Source organism: Chiloscyllium plagiosum, chromosome 16 (genome assembly GCF_004010195.1).
Source record: "Chiloscyllium plagiosum isolate BGI_BamShark_2017 chromosome 16, ASM401019v2, whole genome shotgun sequence".
Lineage (NCBI taxonomy): Eukaryota > Metazoa > Chordata > Chondrichthyes > Orectolobiformes > Hemiscylliidae > Chiloscyllium > Chiloscyllium plagiosum.
The window spans coordinates 53226331-53244955 of record NC_057725.1 but is presented as its reverse complement, the minus strand read 5'-3'; the positions used below and the strand labels follow the sequence as shown (position 1 = coordinate 53244955).

The 18625-nt window shown below is 39.7% G+C and overlaps 1 protein-coding gene across 1 annotated transcript in view; it reads right to left on the bottom strand.

Annotated features, from left to right (window-relative positions):
• Positions 1-18625, bottom strand: part of tkfc (triokinase/FMN cyclase) — a 76486-nt gene that overhangs the window by 15052 nt on the left and 42809 nt on the right. Inside the window, exons 8-11 of the mRNA XM_043706132.1 lie at positions 15921-16005; positions 14781-14870; positions 9070-9186; positions 6219-6338 (exon numbers count right to left, since the gene is read on the bottom strand). Coding sequence (XP_043562067.1) covers positions 6219-6338; positions 9070-9186; positions 14781-14870; positions 15921-16005 — 412 coding nt within the window. The remainder of the gene's footprint in view (positions 1-6218; positions 6339-9069; positions 9187-14780; positions 14871-15920; positions 16006-18625) is intronic.

Sequence of the window (18625 nt, the reverse complement as noted above, 5' to 3'; positions counted from 1 at the left end):
TAGCTCAAATGAATCCTTAGAAGAGCATAAAGGCAGTAGGAGTATACTTAACAGGGATATCAGGAGGGCAAAAAGGGGACATGAGACAGCTTTGGCAAATAGAGTTAAAGAGAAACCAAAGGGTTTTTACAAATATATTTAAGGCCAAAAGGGTAACTAGGAAGAGAATAGGGCCTCTCAAAGATCAGCAAGGTGGCCTTTGTGTGGAACCGCAGGAGATGGGGTAGATACTGAACAAGTATTTTGCACCAGTATTTAGTGTGGAAAAGGACATGGAAGGTATAGAATGTAGGGAGATGGTGATATCTTGAAAAACGCACATATTACAGAGGAGGAAGTGCTGGACGTCATGAAATGCATAAAAGTGGAGAAATCCCCAGGACCTGAACAGGTGTACTCTGTAACTCTGTGGAAGTTAGGGAAATGATTGTTGGGTCCCTTGCTGAGATATTTGTATCATCAATAGTCAATGGTGAGGTGCTGGAAGACTGGAGGTTGGCTAACGTGGTGCCACTATTTAAGAAAGGTAGTACGGAAAACCAAGGAACTATAGATCGGTGAGCCTGACATCGGTGGTAGGCAAGTTGTTGGAGGGAATCCTGAGGGACAGGATGTACATGTATTTGAAAAGACAAGGATTGATTAGGGATTGTCAACATGGCTTTATGCATGGGAAATCATGTCTCACAAACTTGATTGAGTTTTTTGAAGAAGTAACAAAGAGGATTGATGAGGGCAGAGCGGTGGACGTGATCCATATGGACTTCAATAAGACATTCGACAAGGTTCGCCATGTGAGACTGGATAGCAAGGTTAGATTTCGTGGAATACGGAGAGACCTAACCATTTGGATACGGAACTGGCTCAAAGGTAGAAGACTGAGGGTGGTGGTGGAGGGTTGTTTTTCAGTCTGGAGGCCTGTGACCAGTGGAGTGCCACAAGGATCGGTGCTGGGTCCTCTGCTTTTCATTATTTATATAAATGATTTGGATGCGAGCATAAGAGGTAGAGTTAGTACGTTTTCAGATGACACCAAAATTGGAGGAGTAATGGTCAGCGAAGAAGGTTACCTCAGATTACAACAGGATCTTGATCAGTTGGACCAATGGGCTGAGAAGTGGCAGATGGAGTTTAATTTAGATAAATGTGAGGTGCTACATTTTGGGAAAGCAAATCTTAGCAAGACTTATACACTTAATGGTAAGGTCCTCGGGAGTGTTGCTGAACAAAGAGACCTTGGAGTGCAGGCTCATAGCTCCTTGAAAGTGGAGTCGCTGGTAGATAGGATAGTGAAGAAAGCGTTTGGTATGCTTTCCTTTATTGGTCAGTGTACTGAGCACAGGAGGTCATGTTGCAGCTGTACAAGACATTGGTTAGGCCACTTTTGGAATATTGCGTGCAAATCTGGTCTCCTTCCTATCAAAAGGATATTGTGAAACTTGAAAGGGTTCAGAAAAGATCTACAAGAATGTTGTCAGGGTTGGAGGATTTGAGCTATAGGGAGAGACTGAATAGGCTGGGGCTGTTTTCACTGGACCGTTGGTGACTGAGGAGTTACCTTAAATAGGTTTGTAAAATCATGTGGGGCATGGATAGGATGAATAGACAAAGTCTCTTCCCTGGGGTGGGGGTAGTCCAGAACTAGAGGGCATAGGTTTAGGGTGAGAGGGGAAAGATATAAAAGAGACCAGTGGGGCAACTTTTTCACGCAGAGGGTGGTACATGTCTGGAATGAGTTTCCAGAGGGAGTGGTGGAAGCTAGTACGATTGCAACATTTAAAAGGCATCTGGGTGGGTATATGAATAGGAAGCGTTTGGAGGGATGTGTGCTGGGTGCTGGCAGGTAAGACTAGATTGGGTTGGGATATCTGGTCAGCATGGAAAATTTAGACTGAAGGGTCTGTTTCCGTGCTGTACATCTCTATGACATTGAATGAAGAAACGCATTCAAAGAACTGTGTTGTCTAATCTTACTTCTATTTCTTTTGCTCTTTTTGATAGGTACATCTTTATTAGCTCACTCAGTGGTGCTCTGGAGCACAGGAATTTCATTCATCACAGACCACTAGCTTTGCTGTCAAACTGGAGTTGAAAATGTGCACAAAGATCCACGTTTAAATAGGCAATCTGTTATTTCTGTGACCAGCAGTGAGTACTAACTGAATCAAGTAATGGTACATTTACAATGCATAGTGATTTAGCATGATGACTATTTTCATTTGTGACATTAGTACTATCTTGTTACTTTTGGACAACAAAATGGGTATATTAGATTACAGAGATCATTAACTGTGTCAATAACATACAGCAGCCTCTGCATACACTATTATTCACTGTAGTTTTGACACTGCCATGTCCGCATTACTCTCGCTACATTGGAAAAGAGTGAGCCTTAATCCTGTTGTCTTACTGCTCATGAATTCACCCAGCAATTGTCCTCCTGTTTGTCCTACTTCTGATTCAATGTGCGAATTTTCCCCTTCTTCGAGTCATTGAATCATGAAAATATACTCAGGCAAGGATCAAAAAATCAAATTAATCAGAGTTGAATTTTTGCGAGTAAGCTGCTCGTCCTTAAGTGGTGAGATCCATTTTCTTATCATTAAGTGGCAATAAGCCTAAACACATGTATTTAAGCTTCATTAATTATTCCACTCACTACAATTAACTTTGCCTTCTTAATTAACTTTTGCCCAATTGAGATACTCAACGCTTCAGAAACTTAACTACATAAACCAAACTAACCTGGCAACTTTGATACTCCAGTCTCACTAAGTACACAGTTTTCACATTCACAATGTGGCTCCTTCCTCCAGACAGACTGCAGGATAGCCATGACAGACTGTTGCCCATCCCCTGGACTGAATTTGCAAGTTGACCTGACCTGAGTGACCTAGATTAATTTTGATTTTTTGATCCTTGCAACATTTTCATGTTTGCCATTATTCTTGACTATCTAAGAAAGGGAAAATTCGCATATTGAATTAGAAGTGGGACAAACAGGAGGACAATTGCTGGGTGAATTCATGAGCAGTAAGACAACAGGATTAGGGCTCGCTGTTTTCCAATGTAGTGAAAGTAATGTGGACATGGCAGTGTAAAAACTACAGTGAATAATAATGTATGCAGAGGCTGCTCTATGTTAGTGACACAGTTAATGATCAGGGGTATAGGTTGTATAATTAGAGTTTCGGGTTAGTTCATGGCAAAAAGATGACAGGAAACTCGAGTCTGGGCATTGATCTGCTTGTATTTGGTGGCTGAGGGAATAGTCACGATCATGGGGGACAATTGTAGATAGTTGGGTGGAGACTACAAGATCTTGAAGTCGAGTCAAGTCAAGTCATCATCATTCTGGCCATGATATGAGAAGGGTTAACAAGAACATTAGGACATCAATAGTCAGGACCTCTAGAGTAAATTGAGGACACTGATAGTCATGTAAAGGGGCTCAATTAAAATGTAGGAAGGAAGAATGCAAGGATTAAACTGTATCAATAGATCTCAAAATCAACTGCACAATAAGTTGTGATATTGGTAAAGCAGCACCAAGGTGGGATGAGTGTGTGGACTTCAGGTCTAGGACATGAGGCATCCTTCTGCAATCATGAACCAGTGATTACACAATCCCACACATCTATCTTCCTATCACAGTTAAGCGGAAGATCAACGTGGCAATGTCCCTATCTCTGGCCCAGAAGATCTGGGTTCATGTCCCACCTGCACTGCAAGTTTGTGATAAGATGTCTGAACAGGTTACTATAATAATTTTCTCATTATCATCCACTGAAAGAGTCTTGTGGAATGATTATGTTTCTTTCCTGATACTATTCAAAATATAACTGAGCTACTAGATAAGATTTATGTCCACGTTAAGATATGATGACTGTGAAGGTGTGTCTAGAAATGTCCAAATAGGTTAATTTCTTTTAAAAATCTGTATTTGAGTGTCTTGTGGTGCAATGGTAGTTTTCCTACCTGAGGCAGCCACTTGATTCCAAGGTCAAATGGACAGTTTCTTGAACATCTTACATGAGATCAGGATACTAACATGTTTGGAAAGGTTATATTCAGGTTTGAATGAGACACTGCAGTAGTACCTGGCTCTGAACTCCTTCGAGGTTAGTGGATGAGAGAGGTGGAGGGGCCATTGAGTGTCCAGAGATGAACCTAAAGGGATGCTTGTCGATTGTCTCTCTTCCCTGTAGCTACTCACTGGCACTACCAAACCCCAATTCTTATTGAGAAGATGGAGCACTTGGGGTGAGGCTAAGGCACTTGAGCTCTGTTGGCTTGCCAGCAAAACTGAGCACTCACGGCTAAGTAATGGAATGCAAGTCTGAATGCACTTCTGGCAACCACAGAATGTTCTGATGGATCTGGGTTTTCAAGGCAGCTACTATGCATTGGCACTCACATCCAAACAGAGAGAGAATGCGGACAGACCCTTACATCTCTCACTCTAGGCCCCTGGTACCCCAGCCTGATGTCCCCCTGCCTCTGCTTACAGGCTCAGCATCTCAGTTATAGCATGTCTTCTACATGGAGCTCAGAATGAGCCTGATCTCAGAACGTGCAGTCTTCTGAATTTCACAATGGCTTGCCTTTTATTATCAGAATATGGTTCTATAATTGACAATCAGCGGAAACATGCTTTCTACATGAATTATGTTTGTCCCTTTGAGAATTTTATAAGTTTCTCCAAGATTGTTTCTCATTCTTCTAAAGTCCAGAGAATATAAGTCCAGTCTCCTCAATCTTTCCTCATAAGACAGTCCCGTTATCCCAGGAATCAGTCTGGTGAATCTCTGCTGCAATCCCTCTATAGCAGGAATATCGTTCCTTAGAAGAGTCATTCAGAAATGCATGCAATACTCCTGGAGTAATCCCACCAGTGTTCTACACAATTAAACTAAGACTTCTTTGCTCCTGTACTCAAATCTTCTTGTAATAAAGGCTAACATACTGTTTGTCTTTTGAATAGCTTGCTGCACCTGCATGCTAACTATCAGTAATTTATAAACAAGGGCTCCAAGGGTTCCTTTTGACATCAACACTTTCCAATCTCTCACTATTTAAGTATTACTGTGCACCTTCTTCCCTCCACCAAACCACAGCTCTCCACATTATATTCCATCTGTCATACTCTTGCCCACTCACTCAGCCTGCCAAAATCCCCTAGAACTCTCTTTGTATTTTCCTCACAGTTCACATTCCTTCCAAATTTAACATCGTCTTCAAACCTGACAATATTACAATCAGGCCTCACATTGAAATCATTGATAGAGATTGCGAACAGCAGAGGCTCAAATATTGTGCTACTCCACTGATCACAGCCTATCAACCTGAAAAGGACCCATTTATTCCTACTCAGTGTTTTCTGCCTGTCAAGTTATCCTTGACAGAATAAATCCTATGAGCTTTAATCTTCCTTCCTAACCTCCTGAGTGGGACTTCACCAAAAGCCTTCTGAAAACCCAAAAACATCACATCACTGGATTCCCCCTTTTCGATACTGCTAGTAACATCCTCAAAAATGTTTATTAGGTTTGTTAATTTGTGCATGTTAAAATCACCTGAACAGACAATAAAACAAACCACTGGATAATGTCAGACAAAAGAAGAATACTGAAGAATATTAAGTTGGACACTAATTTGTTAGCCTTCTTTTTACCATTTAGATCCCCTACACAGGCAGATGGCAATCCAAAAGATACGATCAATAATGCATCACAACTTGAATAATGGCTTAAGTGACCACAAAATTATATCATCAAATTCATAAGCTTCTAAGTCAGAGGTGAGAGTGCTACCACTGAGCTACACTATACTTCTAAATTCAATTCCATGGATAGATGCAAACGGTCATATAAAACAGAGAAGCAAGTTACAACATTATTTTAGAAGTTTTTTTTTAACATCACTACAGAGAAAACAAAAGAGCTTAAGTGTTACCAATCTTGCATGGCATAAAAAAGCACAACAGTATCATGGTTTTGCTTGCTTCTCACAATTTTTATCATCCTTCCTCCCCCTCTCTCTTTTCCATTTTTTTGGTCTGTTACTGATTGTATTAACTTTTGGTCTTATTCTATTATTTCCTTTGTTGTCTATTAAATATTATCTTGCAATCTATACTGTCCTCCATGTGGTACTGCTACATTTCACTCAACAGGAACAGATTCACAAACCACGTAAACTATGTGAGCAGCTTCTACCTGACTCAGCGGCTGTGAGTGAGCTCTCAGGTTCCAAGGAGGGGGCACTCAGAATCTTGCATCTCCGTACCAGACGATGTCTCCCTGCATTAGGCCAACCAGGGGCTGAGGTACGTGAGTCTGTAAGAAAAATAAAGAGTAGAATCTTGTTGCAGAAAATTGACACATGGGAATAATGTATACTTTATATTATCCATCAATACTATAAATTTATAAGGTAATCTAGTCCCCAAAAATTGACTTCCTGCTTACTTGGCAATATTTTGATGTGTGCAGTCATTTGGGTTATAAACCAGACAGGCCAAGAAGTCCTGCATATTATCTTTGGCAACAGCTGTTAATTGAATTCAATCTAAGTGTCATAGACATGCTGCAGAAAAATGTCAAAACTCTGTTCCATTTACCTTGTCAAAGGTACATGTGAAGATAACTAGTGATGAAAGCTTAGATTCAGCTATAGGAACATCCCACAGCTCCACCATTGCCTCAGTTGAGTGGCTCAAGGACACTTGCTACGCAGTTTCGAAACACAACAGAGACACCAACAAATACTACACCACACCAAATGAGTCAGTGCCTTCAAGAGAATAGGGATATGAGGAGAAATTCTGTGAAGGAGAGGGCCAAATGCAATAGCAGCTGAAACTCAATGCAGGGATTACAAGGCATGATCAAACCATGCCTGTTGCTTCCAATACAGGTGGTCAATTGCATAAATGTTGCCATTTGGGATAATTGCTGCTTGTAGCCAATGCTCAACACATTGAGCGCTGTATGTCTCAACAGGAATACAGATTTGAGCAAGGCTAGAACCACTTAAAAGTAACCTGCACTTCTTCAATATCAACTTGGATCTCCTAAAGGTTATGATAAATAATGGCTGGAATTGTTTATGGAAAATAATCTGAGCAGGAAGAGAAAGGAATTATAGCATGACAAAGACATACTCCAAGATTCTCTGATGTTGCACTCGATGCCTTGGAGGAGCACATAAAGGGGAAAATTGAAGTGACCTATCCTTAAGAATCTAGGAGGTCTTTCAGCAAACTTTACAAAAAGCAATAAGAACTGATTGCCATGCAATCAACACTAGGACACAAGCAAAACGACCAGGATGACGTGCAACAAATAGTTCAGTGATCTCACACGAGTGTTTAAGATCAATGTTCCATTAACTGCCTCTTGCCTCAAATACTGCTGAATATGCAACCCTGTCTGGTTATAAATAACTGGAAGCTGTAGGAGCTAATCTACAGGCACAGTTGCTTTTCTTGCCCCCACAAGCAGTAGGGACTGTCACTACCAATGGATTGGTCTGTTCAACAAAATTGAAACATCCAAAAATTCCAGTATTCCCCCAGCGCTCTTCTCACAGCCCTTATCCTCATTTTTTTTTTCTGATTTACAAATTACAGGTACATGAAAGCATGCATCACCTGAGTTCCCTCACTTCCCCTGACACCAAGCCTATTGTTGTACATTTCCTCTTTCAAGTATCCAATGACTTTAGCTTGGCCAGGCAATGGTGCTTGATTAATAATACAATGATGAGGGACAGACACCAGCACTTGCTTCTCCATTTACCTGCCAGCTTAAGTAATGACACTTTCTGTACTTTAATGGATAGCTCAGGGGTGGGTATACAAGTGGTAAGACACTCAAATGAACAAAGGACAAGCGTAGCTCAGGGGCCATCTTGCTGGAGTTCTGCTGCAGACAGATCAGATGAATACTTTGATAGAATGGACTACTGAAGGAGGCTGATGGACATGCATACTGAAATTCTTGAGAGAGTTACAGCTTGCCAAAAAGCCTGTATGTAACATCAAGAGGTATGGAGGAGACTGATACCAACTTGGCACAGAGCTTTGAGCAAAACCTGGTACTCATACATGCAAGTTGAAACCTACTCATTTCGCACATTAATCAGCTCAAGCATGCTGCAGCCTCTAATGGTTATTCAATAAGGTGTCAGACTATTGCTAAATAGGGAATTGGAAGTGCATTTATTGTATTGCAGTTGAATGAGGCTGTCACAGACAGCTCAACCAAAAGATGATTGTTTTGAGTGCCTCCTCCTTCTCCTGTTTCATTACTTGCTGGCATATCACCCTGTTACAATGTCATGATAGCAAGATAGTGTGGCATACAGCAAACCACCATAAATCATGCCATGTGTGATGCAAAAATATTTCTGCACGGGTACTATAGAGAAGTCCAGGCCTTAATGTTCTATGTGCTATCAAATTTCTTATGGCAGCATTGCTTTTATTACATATGTGCTGCATATTGCGTACTGCTGTCATAAAAATGTCATCAAAGGAGACCCCAGTCTCCCAGTTACCCACAGAATTGTAGCACTGTGAGCGCTGCCTGGGTAAGGGACCTGATCCACATGATATTACTGAGTGCGGTTACAATCCAGTAAGCACTGGGAGTGGAATCTCAGTTGCAGTATATCTCAGAGTTGATATATGGTATCTGCAAAGCAAGGTGAGTATTAAAGTGACCTATCCCCAGGATGCTACATGAGGTCAACCTCCTCTGGAATATCAGAGACCACCAGATTTAAGTTTTCAGAGCAGGGTCCTGGAATCTAAGGGCCTAGAAATTATACATGCACTGGGTGAGCAGAGATTGCAGAGTTTATTTGTCTTCAACTGACAGCCATCGGAAATAGATTTCATTCAGGAACCTAATGGAGTGCCTGAAAATATGCAATCTTCTTACTCCACCAAACAGTGTGTCAATGTACTAAACTCCTTCTCTGGGATACCCATTCAGTGTCTTGAGCTAGTTAAAAAAGCAAAAGTTGTATGTTCTGTCACAGTTCTCACCCAAAAGCACTCACCCAGGAGTTTCAGTTGTTCACTATTTACAATCATCAAAGTCAGAGAAGCTCCTCCCATTTCCAAAGCTGTCATCAGCGATCCAATGTATGCCCTTTCAATAATGACCTCTTTATGCTCTGAAAAGGATGCGCAGAAAATACAATTATCATTATTATCACAGAAATGCTTAGCTTTTTTTCAATGTGTACAATATTTAAAGAAATCAAATCATTAAACAGCTTCAAGTTCATACTTGAATTTCTGGCATATTTTGAAAACAGGAAATATTAAACTTACACTCACATCCATTAAAAAAGGAGATAGTACAGGTGAAATTTGAATGAGGAGCAGGGAATTTATCTTCATGAGCCCAGTATTTGTATCAATGCAGACTGAAATTTTCCTACTTTCACTCCATGGGTCAAGATACCATTACAGGATAGACCACTAACATTTAACTTGTGCACCTTGATTTGAATCTGGCACAAGGAGAGCAAACTGCACAGAAAAAAGGAAATCAGACTGTCATGTAGAAAGAATACAAGACAAAACAAAAGGTGAGTGAACCACAAACATTACAGACCAAATGTGCGCAAAGCATCTTTGAGAAGGTATGAGTGGAAGTGACAACACACGAGTGAGAGTAAGTGAGAACATAGAAGCAAAGGAATTCACAATAAGGAGTGTGATAGTTGTGTGAAAATGCAAATGCCTGAAAGGCAGAATGAGACAGACAGAGGGACAGAGAAAGAGGAAATTCACATGAGACTGAACCTTCTATACCTTGACTTTTGGTTATCATAGCCAGTTATCTTTCTTTGGGCTGTCAGACCTCCCAAGCTCAACAATACTCTATCCTATTTAAGTCATATCTAAATGGAGCCTCGAACCCTTAAATGACCACAATATTTGCAGGTTAGGTCATTTGTTACAGTACTGTTTAGGAAGTGATGTCCTGTTGCCTAATTTGTAATTTGAGATATCTCATTATATGGCTGACAACCATAAAAATCATGGTAGGAGAAAAAAAGGTCTGAATTTTACTAACTTAGATGAAGAAATTTAGAATTTCAATTGCAGCATAACCACTGTGCCTTCTTTTTCTCAATTGTCATTTAGATATGACCCTGAGGAACTGGGATAGATTTTTGTTCCCACTGGTAGACTTGTTGGGACAAAGGGCCTGTTTCCACACTGTAGGGATTCTAATTCTAATTCTAAAATACGAAAATAAAACTAGCAATTCAAATGTATAGTGCATTTTATGTTGTCTTCTCTGAATAAAAGTAGAAAATAAAAGTGCAAAACAAAAATGCCAGTTTACTGCTTAATTCCAATTCTGGTTATCTCTAATGTAGGAACTGCACAACATCAGCTTGCACACTCGGTTGTTGATGTGCCACAACATGTTTGGACAAAAAACTCATTGATGATGAGCTCCAAAATGATACAAGATCAAGGGTGGGTATTCTAAAGCTTATTCTCTAATCAATTAGAACATGGTTTATTTGCCATTGTCCCATATTGCTTAATGCCCTGTTCTATCAGAAATCAATCACAGTTCTTTAAATTTTCAATGTTGCATTATTCACAGACTTTTAGGAGAAAGGTCCAGATTTTCACTACCTTTTGAAATGAAATAATGCTTATCCCTAAATGGCCAAGGTCTAATTTTAAGAATTTGCCTGTTGTTCTGAACTCCTCCACCAGGAACACGTTTTTCTGTAGTACCCTCAAATCCTTTCATCCTTGATTAGTTCACAACTGCATTTTATAAATTCAATGTAATAATAATAATGATTGTAGGGCCCTCCTGAGGTGCAGTGGTAGTGTCCCTGCCCCTGGACTAGTCCTGGGTTCAAGTCGCACCTATTCCAGAGATATGTAATAATATCTCTGAACAGGTTGATAAGAAAATTAGGTTAACTTTTTAAAAATTAAAATTGTTACAAAAAAATGAAGATTTCCCATTTTATTTAATCCTTTGAAAACTCTTTGAAGATCATTATTATTCCGGTAATCCACTTTGTACCTGTTTCAAGGTCAAGATGCTGCTGAAACCCTCAAGTTGGTCATATTACTTTTAGATCATTTCAATCCATTTTTGGTCAGTCTCCCAGATTTCACCCACTGTAAACATGGTTTCATCCAAAGTTCTGTTGCCTGCGTCCTAATTTATGACAGTTCCCCTTCAGTCATCATCCATGTGCTTGCTTATATCAGTTTCCAGTTTTGCAAAGATTTGATTTTAAAATTCTCACCTTCATTCTCATCCCATGTAATTTCCTCAAGCCCTACAGCTATCCAAGAAGTCTGTGTTCCTCAAATTCTAGCCTTTTGAGTATACTTAATTTTAATAACTCAGTCACTAACCGCTTTACCTTCACAGCCTTAAGTTCTGAAATTTCTTCCCTCAACCTCTTTGTCTCTTTTTATATTATTTATTTTTTACAATGCTCTTTAAAATATATCTCTTCAATTAAGGTTGCCCTGTCTCCCCTAATATTTATTTTAATTTCCTTGGTCTTGTGGGATCGTGTTCAAATAACAACCAGAATCAGTGAGTAGTGAAAATAGTCTCTCTTATTCAGTAGCACAGCACAAGTTTGAGGCGGCAATAGAATCCCAAAATATTGTTCTTAGAAGAGCACCTTTATACACATTTCTTACATATATTAAAATTCCATTACTATAGTGTTACATTGTTTTGTCTATAGTATACAAAAGTTTGAAGGGCTTCTTGTCCTGGAAGACTGGAGATGGGTTAAAACATGTGCTAAGTGCTGGCTGCTACTTCTGACGGGATTAAGAGTGTCTGGTCTGCTTGGTCTGCTTGCATAAATAAGAGGTGTTACACCGGCATCTCCAAATTAAGAGGTGTTAGTCCTTTTGTCTTTTAAGTTAGTAAATGTTAGTAAAAATACTAGGCCTATATGCTGTAAATAAGTTAGAAATTTTAGCTGTATTTAATAAAAGAATAAAAGATATTAAACTGATTACCGCACTGGGCTGTGAGATTTGTTTATTATTTGCCTGTGTGAGTATCATTCATTCATGCAATTTCATGGAAACTCTGCTTTGTCAGTTAGCTTCTTAAAGGGATAATGACCCAGTTAAAAGATATTTAACAGGTACATACTAATTGGGAAAAGTGTTTAATGTTTTGGTCAGGTCCAGGATATGGTTGGTAAGGGCTGATTAATATTATAATGTTTCCTAGAGACATGATGGGGGTGGTATTGTTTACGATACTGGCAGCTATTCAGAGGAAGCTAGGCCTAAACACTGCTGATAGCAAAGGCTGATAAAGTGTGAAAATGCAGCAATGGGCCTTACCCTGTCACAGTCGGCGCTGCAAGACGTGTCAGAGTGTGGACATGGATGCCATTATTATGCGTGGGGCACCTCCCACCATGTACATGGCAGGTATTCATGTGACTCAGCCAACATTGTCTATCTCATATCCTGCAAGCAAGGACGCCCTGAGGAATGGTACATTGGAGATATGCGAGAAGAGGCTATGACAACGGATGAATGGGATGAATAATCAACAGACAGGAGTGTTCCCTCTTAGTTGGAGAACACTTCAGCGGTCCAGGACATTCAACCTCAAACCTTCAGGTGACCATCCTCCAAGGTGGACTTCAGGACAGGCAGCTGCGAAAAGTGGTCGAGCAGAGGCTGATAGCTAAGTTTGGTACCCATAGGGAGGGCGTCAACCAGGACCTTGGGTTCATGTCACACTACAGGTGACCACCATTGCACTATACACTCACACACACAGACACATCTATACACAGACACGTACACAGACACACCTATACACTGACACGTACACACACACACACATGCAGACACACACAGTTGTGCACACTGACACGTATACACACACAGATGCAGACACACACAGACCCAGACACAGACAGACAGACACACAGACAGACACACAGGCAGACACACAGACACACACACACACACGTTTGTGGGATGAATTGTACTTTCTGAGTTACATTATACTTTGCTCAAAAACTGCAGGAATCTATGTAAGACTCTGTTAACTCATTTTTTAGATTAGAATTAGTCGAAACATTATGGCACAGACAACACCGCACAGGGGCTAACACCTTCAACATATTATCTGGGTTGACACCAATTGTTAAAGTTAACCTGAGAATGTAACTTTTAAAAACAGTTTTGTGATTTACATATGAAAAAAGCGAAACCAACATGGTCATTCTAACAGATGAGACTTAACAAACAATCAAGGTATTTTCAATGTATAATTTCAGTTACATCACACTGTAAACTTTTGCTATAAATTCTGTGTCTTACAATTGTGTACTCCATAACCACCTGATGAAGGAGCAGCGCTCCGAAAGCAAGTGCTTCCAATTGAACCTGTTGGAGTATAACCTGGTGTTGTGTCATTTTTAATGTTGGGTTTTAAAGGGTTGTTTTAAAACACTACAAAACCAGTTTTATGAATGAATGAACGCGTTATAGTAAATAGCAGGTTAGTAAACGTTTCTAAATGAATGAACAGGAACCCGGTATTAATAAATATAGCAAGCTGGTGAATGAGCTTGTAAAGGTAGCCTAAAACACAATATCTCACAGTCTGAAATTTTGTTTCAGATTGTTCTCTGGAGAGCCTTAAGATATTTAATTATCTATAAATACAAATTATTATTGCATATTTCTGAAGATATGGCTCCTAAAACTGAACACAGTACTCCAGCTGGGATGTGAAAAGGGTTCTGCACAAATGAAGAAATGCTTCCTTACTTCTAAATGCCAACCCTCAAGATAAAGACCATAAGTCTATTAGTTTTTTGACTATGTTTGTCATTAACTTTGAGTGAATTATGAAGACTGCCACCATTGGTCCTTCTCAGCTCCTTGTTCTTACCGTATGGAAAATATTCTATTTGATCTTTCTTCCAACCAAACCGAATGACTTCAAAGCTGATATCAAGCTCCAATCATACAACTGCCCACTCACCAATGCTATTTATGTCACTGTGCAACCTCTTTCTTCAAATTACTTAATTTATTCTGCCCTAAATTAGTGTTATCTGAAAACTTCTCTCTCACACACACAATACCTTGGCATATTTTACAACATTAATAGTAATTTGTAAAAGCAAGTTGTAGTCATATATAATGAAACTTCAGTTTTGACATCCTCTGAAAAGGATCTTAGGCAAAGCTGTCAAATCCAATTAATGCTTCAAGCTGGTGATGCACTTTAACCTATGGAGATTCAGGACACAATAACTCAGATACAATTTATAGCCCTCCAGCGAAACAGCAACAATATAAGCTTCTTTATGGAAGTTCAGTTATTTACCTACAAAGTAGTAAGTGCCAGGATTGCATCTGTTTCAACAGTACTAAACAGAGGCTTCTAATGACAGTGACTGCAAACAAAACATAGCATTATCAAACCGGATGCATCATCAGTGAATCTTTGATTAAAACTTTCCGAAGTGGTGTTGACATAACATTACAAAAGTCCAAATTGTTTATATAAATAATTGAGCATCAATGATATCCACACTGATCTCAGTAATGGAATACCACTTTTCAATCTTCCATAATTAACTATCTTTAACCCTACATGTTTATTTCCCTTTTTGTAGCTAGTTTGTTAACTGTAGTGTTACATGTCACCCAACTCCACATGCTCTCATCTTAATCATGAGTCTAGGACAAAAATATTCAAACTTACCCAGATATTTGACTGCAGATTTGGCCACAATACTCAGTTCCAGGCAGGACAGCCCTCCAAGGTTGTTCACAATCAACACAATATGATCGCCTAGAGGCACAGTAAAATCAAACACAGTAAACAAAATTAGTAACTAACTTCTCCAGCTGAAATATGAGGTAAGGAAACACAATAAGAATCTTCTACAATGATCCAATCAGTGAAACCAAAGAATTTACTGTATACCCCACTAAATGACTGAGACTGCAACTTCATGCTTCAGAACTGAGATATTAACCGTGTTGTTTCCAACTTCATATTCAATCATTAAATACTAACTCTATTTACAGTCTCTACATCCCAATATACTCTGAAAGTTCAGCTTGAGTGCAACTTAATTGCTTCAGAAGAGATGTATGTCCTGAACAACTAGAAAACTTACGTCTCTCGCATTCAACAATGAATCTCTCGCATTCAACAAGGTATGCTATTTAGAAAAAAAACGCTACAAAACATAATCACAGTTGCAAGTAAATCAGTAAAACAATTATAATTATCTTCAATTGTCAGATGGAAATTTGGCCTTCAAGTATTCAACGTCACAAGAATGGGAAGAATATTTAAATTGAAAGGATTCTAGCCTACCTCAGTTCTTCCAAGAAAATACTTGTGCACTGAATGGTATATTTCAGTACCTTCCTCATGAAGAGATCTATATATTTCACAACCCATTCCTCAAAGTGGCACATGTAATGAGCTTATATACTTCATCTTTTCCTTTCTTGCTAGATTTAATATTTTAAGATAACTAGCTTATGAGTCCCTGGAAATAATGTCATACATAAGAACCTTTAGTACTGTTGTACAATGATAACAGACACAATGCTCAGCCATTTTAAATGACAACAAGGAGGCTGACAGGACAGCTGAGACATAGGTAAGTGCTCTTCAGAATCTTACTTATCAGAGTTAGTATTTTCTTTCAGATGCACATAAAACTCTTTGGTTGATTCCACACATGAGCACGAGTGGTATGAGCAATATTAGAGAGATCATTGTTAGTTTGATGCAGAATAGTTTCTGGGCGTACTATACAGATACTCCTCCAGTACATGAGACTAATGGAGGAGAAGAAGCCACCTACACCAGTTTTGTACTCACCAGCTTCTAGATTCAAATGAGACTCATTCGAGGGATCTGTCATGTGATCAATCATTTTTTGTACTACTTCATTAGCTGACATCATCTGGGGGAAGAAAGCACAATGCAAAAGATGGTAAACCAACAGCTAGCTGCAGAGTTAAAGGATTTGAATGAGATATCATCAACTATCATCACAGTGACAAAGTACCATTCCAGGAACGGCTTAATATAGGTGCAGTATTCCTTACTTCAATCTGACTGCCATTTTGATGAGGCCACATTAGTAACGCAGAATTCCTCGTCCCAGAACAAATGCCAACAATAAATAATATTTATATAATTCCATCCTACATCTGAAGTGAGAAATCACAGGAGACAAGCACTAATCTATGGAGGAAGGGTGGCATGATAAATTCTGGGATAATTAAAGAGAAGTGGAGAGATGCAATAGGATTAAGACAGCTGAAGGTCTACCCATCAATGATGGGGTATTAAAAAAATTGGTGCGCTAAGATCAGATTCAGAGGATCAAAGGGTACAGTTAGAAATATAAAGCTGAAGCAAGTTGCCCATATAAAATTGGCTAATAACACAGAAAAAAAATGGTGAGTACATAGATTTTCAATTTAGGTCAGTAAGAAAGGATTTGGTAAGTAGGATTTAGTGCAGGATAAGATATGCACAGGGAGCTAATTTTGACAATTGCTGCAATTTGTGGAGTGTGCAAGCGTTGAGAACAGCATTGAATTTCTCAAATGCACAACTGACAAAGGCATATGTACAGAAAACAGCTGTATAATTAAAGGATTTGAATGAGATATCATCAGCTGTCATTACAGTGACAAAGTACCAAACCGCAGGATAGGTGAGACCATACGACCATAAGGAATAGAAGCAGATATTAGGCCATTCAGCCCATTGAGTCTGCTCCACTATTCAGTCATGGCTGATACGTTTCTCAAGCTCACTCTCCTGCTTTCTTCCTGTAAACTGTACAGGAAGAATGTGGAAGCATTGGAAAAGGTACAGTGGATATTTACCAGGATGTTGTCTGGTCTGGAGGGAAGATCTTGTGAGGGAAGGCTGACAAACTTGGGTCTGTTCTCTTTGAAAAGAAGAAAGCTAAGAGGGGATTTGATAGAGACATACAAGGTGATCAGAGGACTAGATAGGGAAAACAGTGAAAGTCTTTCCCCTAGGATGATGACATCAGCTCATACGAGGGGGCATAGCTACAAATTGACAGATGTCAGAGGCAGGTTCTTTACTCAGAGAGTAGTAAGGGTGTGGAATGCCCTGCCTGCCAATGTAGTTAACTCAGCCACATGAGGGAGATTTAAACAATCCTTGGATAAACACATGGATGATGCTGGGATAGGTTAGGAGGATGGGCTTAGATTAGTTCACAGGTCAGCGCAACATCAAAGGCCGAAGGGCCTGTTCTGCGCTGTATTGTTCTATGTTCTAACCCTTGATACTCAAGAAGAAAGTGAGGACTGCAGATGCTGGAGATCAGAGTTGAAAATGTGTTGCTGGAAAAGCGCAGCAGGTCAGGCAGCATCCAAGGAGCAGGAGAATCAACGTTTCGGGCATGAGCAAGAAAGGCTCATGCCCGAAACATCGATTCTCCTGCTCCTTGGATGCTGCCTGACCTGCTGCGCTTCTCCTGCTCCTTGGATGCTGCCTGACCTGCTGCGCTTGATACTCAAGAACCAATCTATGGCAGTTTTAAATATACTCAATGACTTGGCCTCCACAGTCTTCTGTGGCAATAAATTCCATAGATTCACCACAGTCTGGCTGAAGAAGTTTTTCCTTATCTCCATTCTAAAAGCTCTTCCCCCACCTAAGGCTCGGGTACTAGTCTCTCCTATCAATGGAAACATCATCCCAAAGGTTTTACATCTCAAATGTTCAACTGATAGAAACAGCAACACATCCAAATTTTACGGTGAGACAGCCCATCCAACAGCATGGAAATAGTTATCAAAGTAAAACTGGTGGTGGAGAAGTAGGGGTAATTGTTATCAGGACGCATATATGTATTTTTACTCAGTTCCTGTATATAATATTATCTGAGCAAAGTGCTAAAATAGTGAACACAGAAACAAAGGGACACAATTTGGCTATTTGGCCATTCAAGTATACTCAAACACAAAATGGGCCCAGCTCCACTTTCGTTTCTGTACCCAATAACTCTTGATTGTGCTGTAAATCAAAAATCTATCTAACTCAGCCTTAAATAAATGTAAGCACCTGTCAATCACCTTCTGGGGAAGAGAGGTCCACACACAAACAAACCCCAACATTGTATTAAAACTGAGATCTCTTATTCTTAAACTCCATCCCATAGTTTTAGCCCTTCACTCTCAAGAGGAAACATCCTCCTAGTATTCACCTATCTAGTTCCCCTAAGGTCTTTTATGTTTCAATAAGATCATCACTCATTCTTCTAAACTCCAAGGGAAATAGGTCTAATTTGTTCAACCCTGACCCCAGGAATGAGTTGAGTAAATGGTTCTTCTTGGAACTTCCTTTAAAGAATTTAAAACACTTTTTCAAATGAAGAGCCCAAAACTGCACACAATGCTCCTGTACAATGTCCTGTACAGCTGCAATAAAACGTCTCTAGATCAGTGGTGCTGGAAGAGCACAGCAATTCAGGCAGCATCCGAGGACAGGCAAAATCGACGTTTCGGGCAAAAGCCCTTCATCAGGAATAA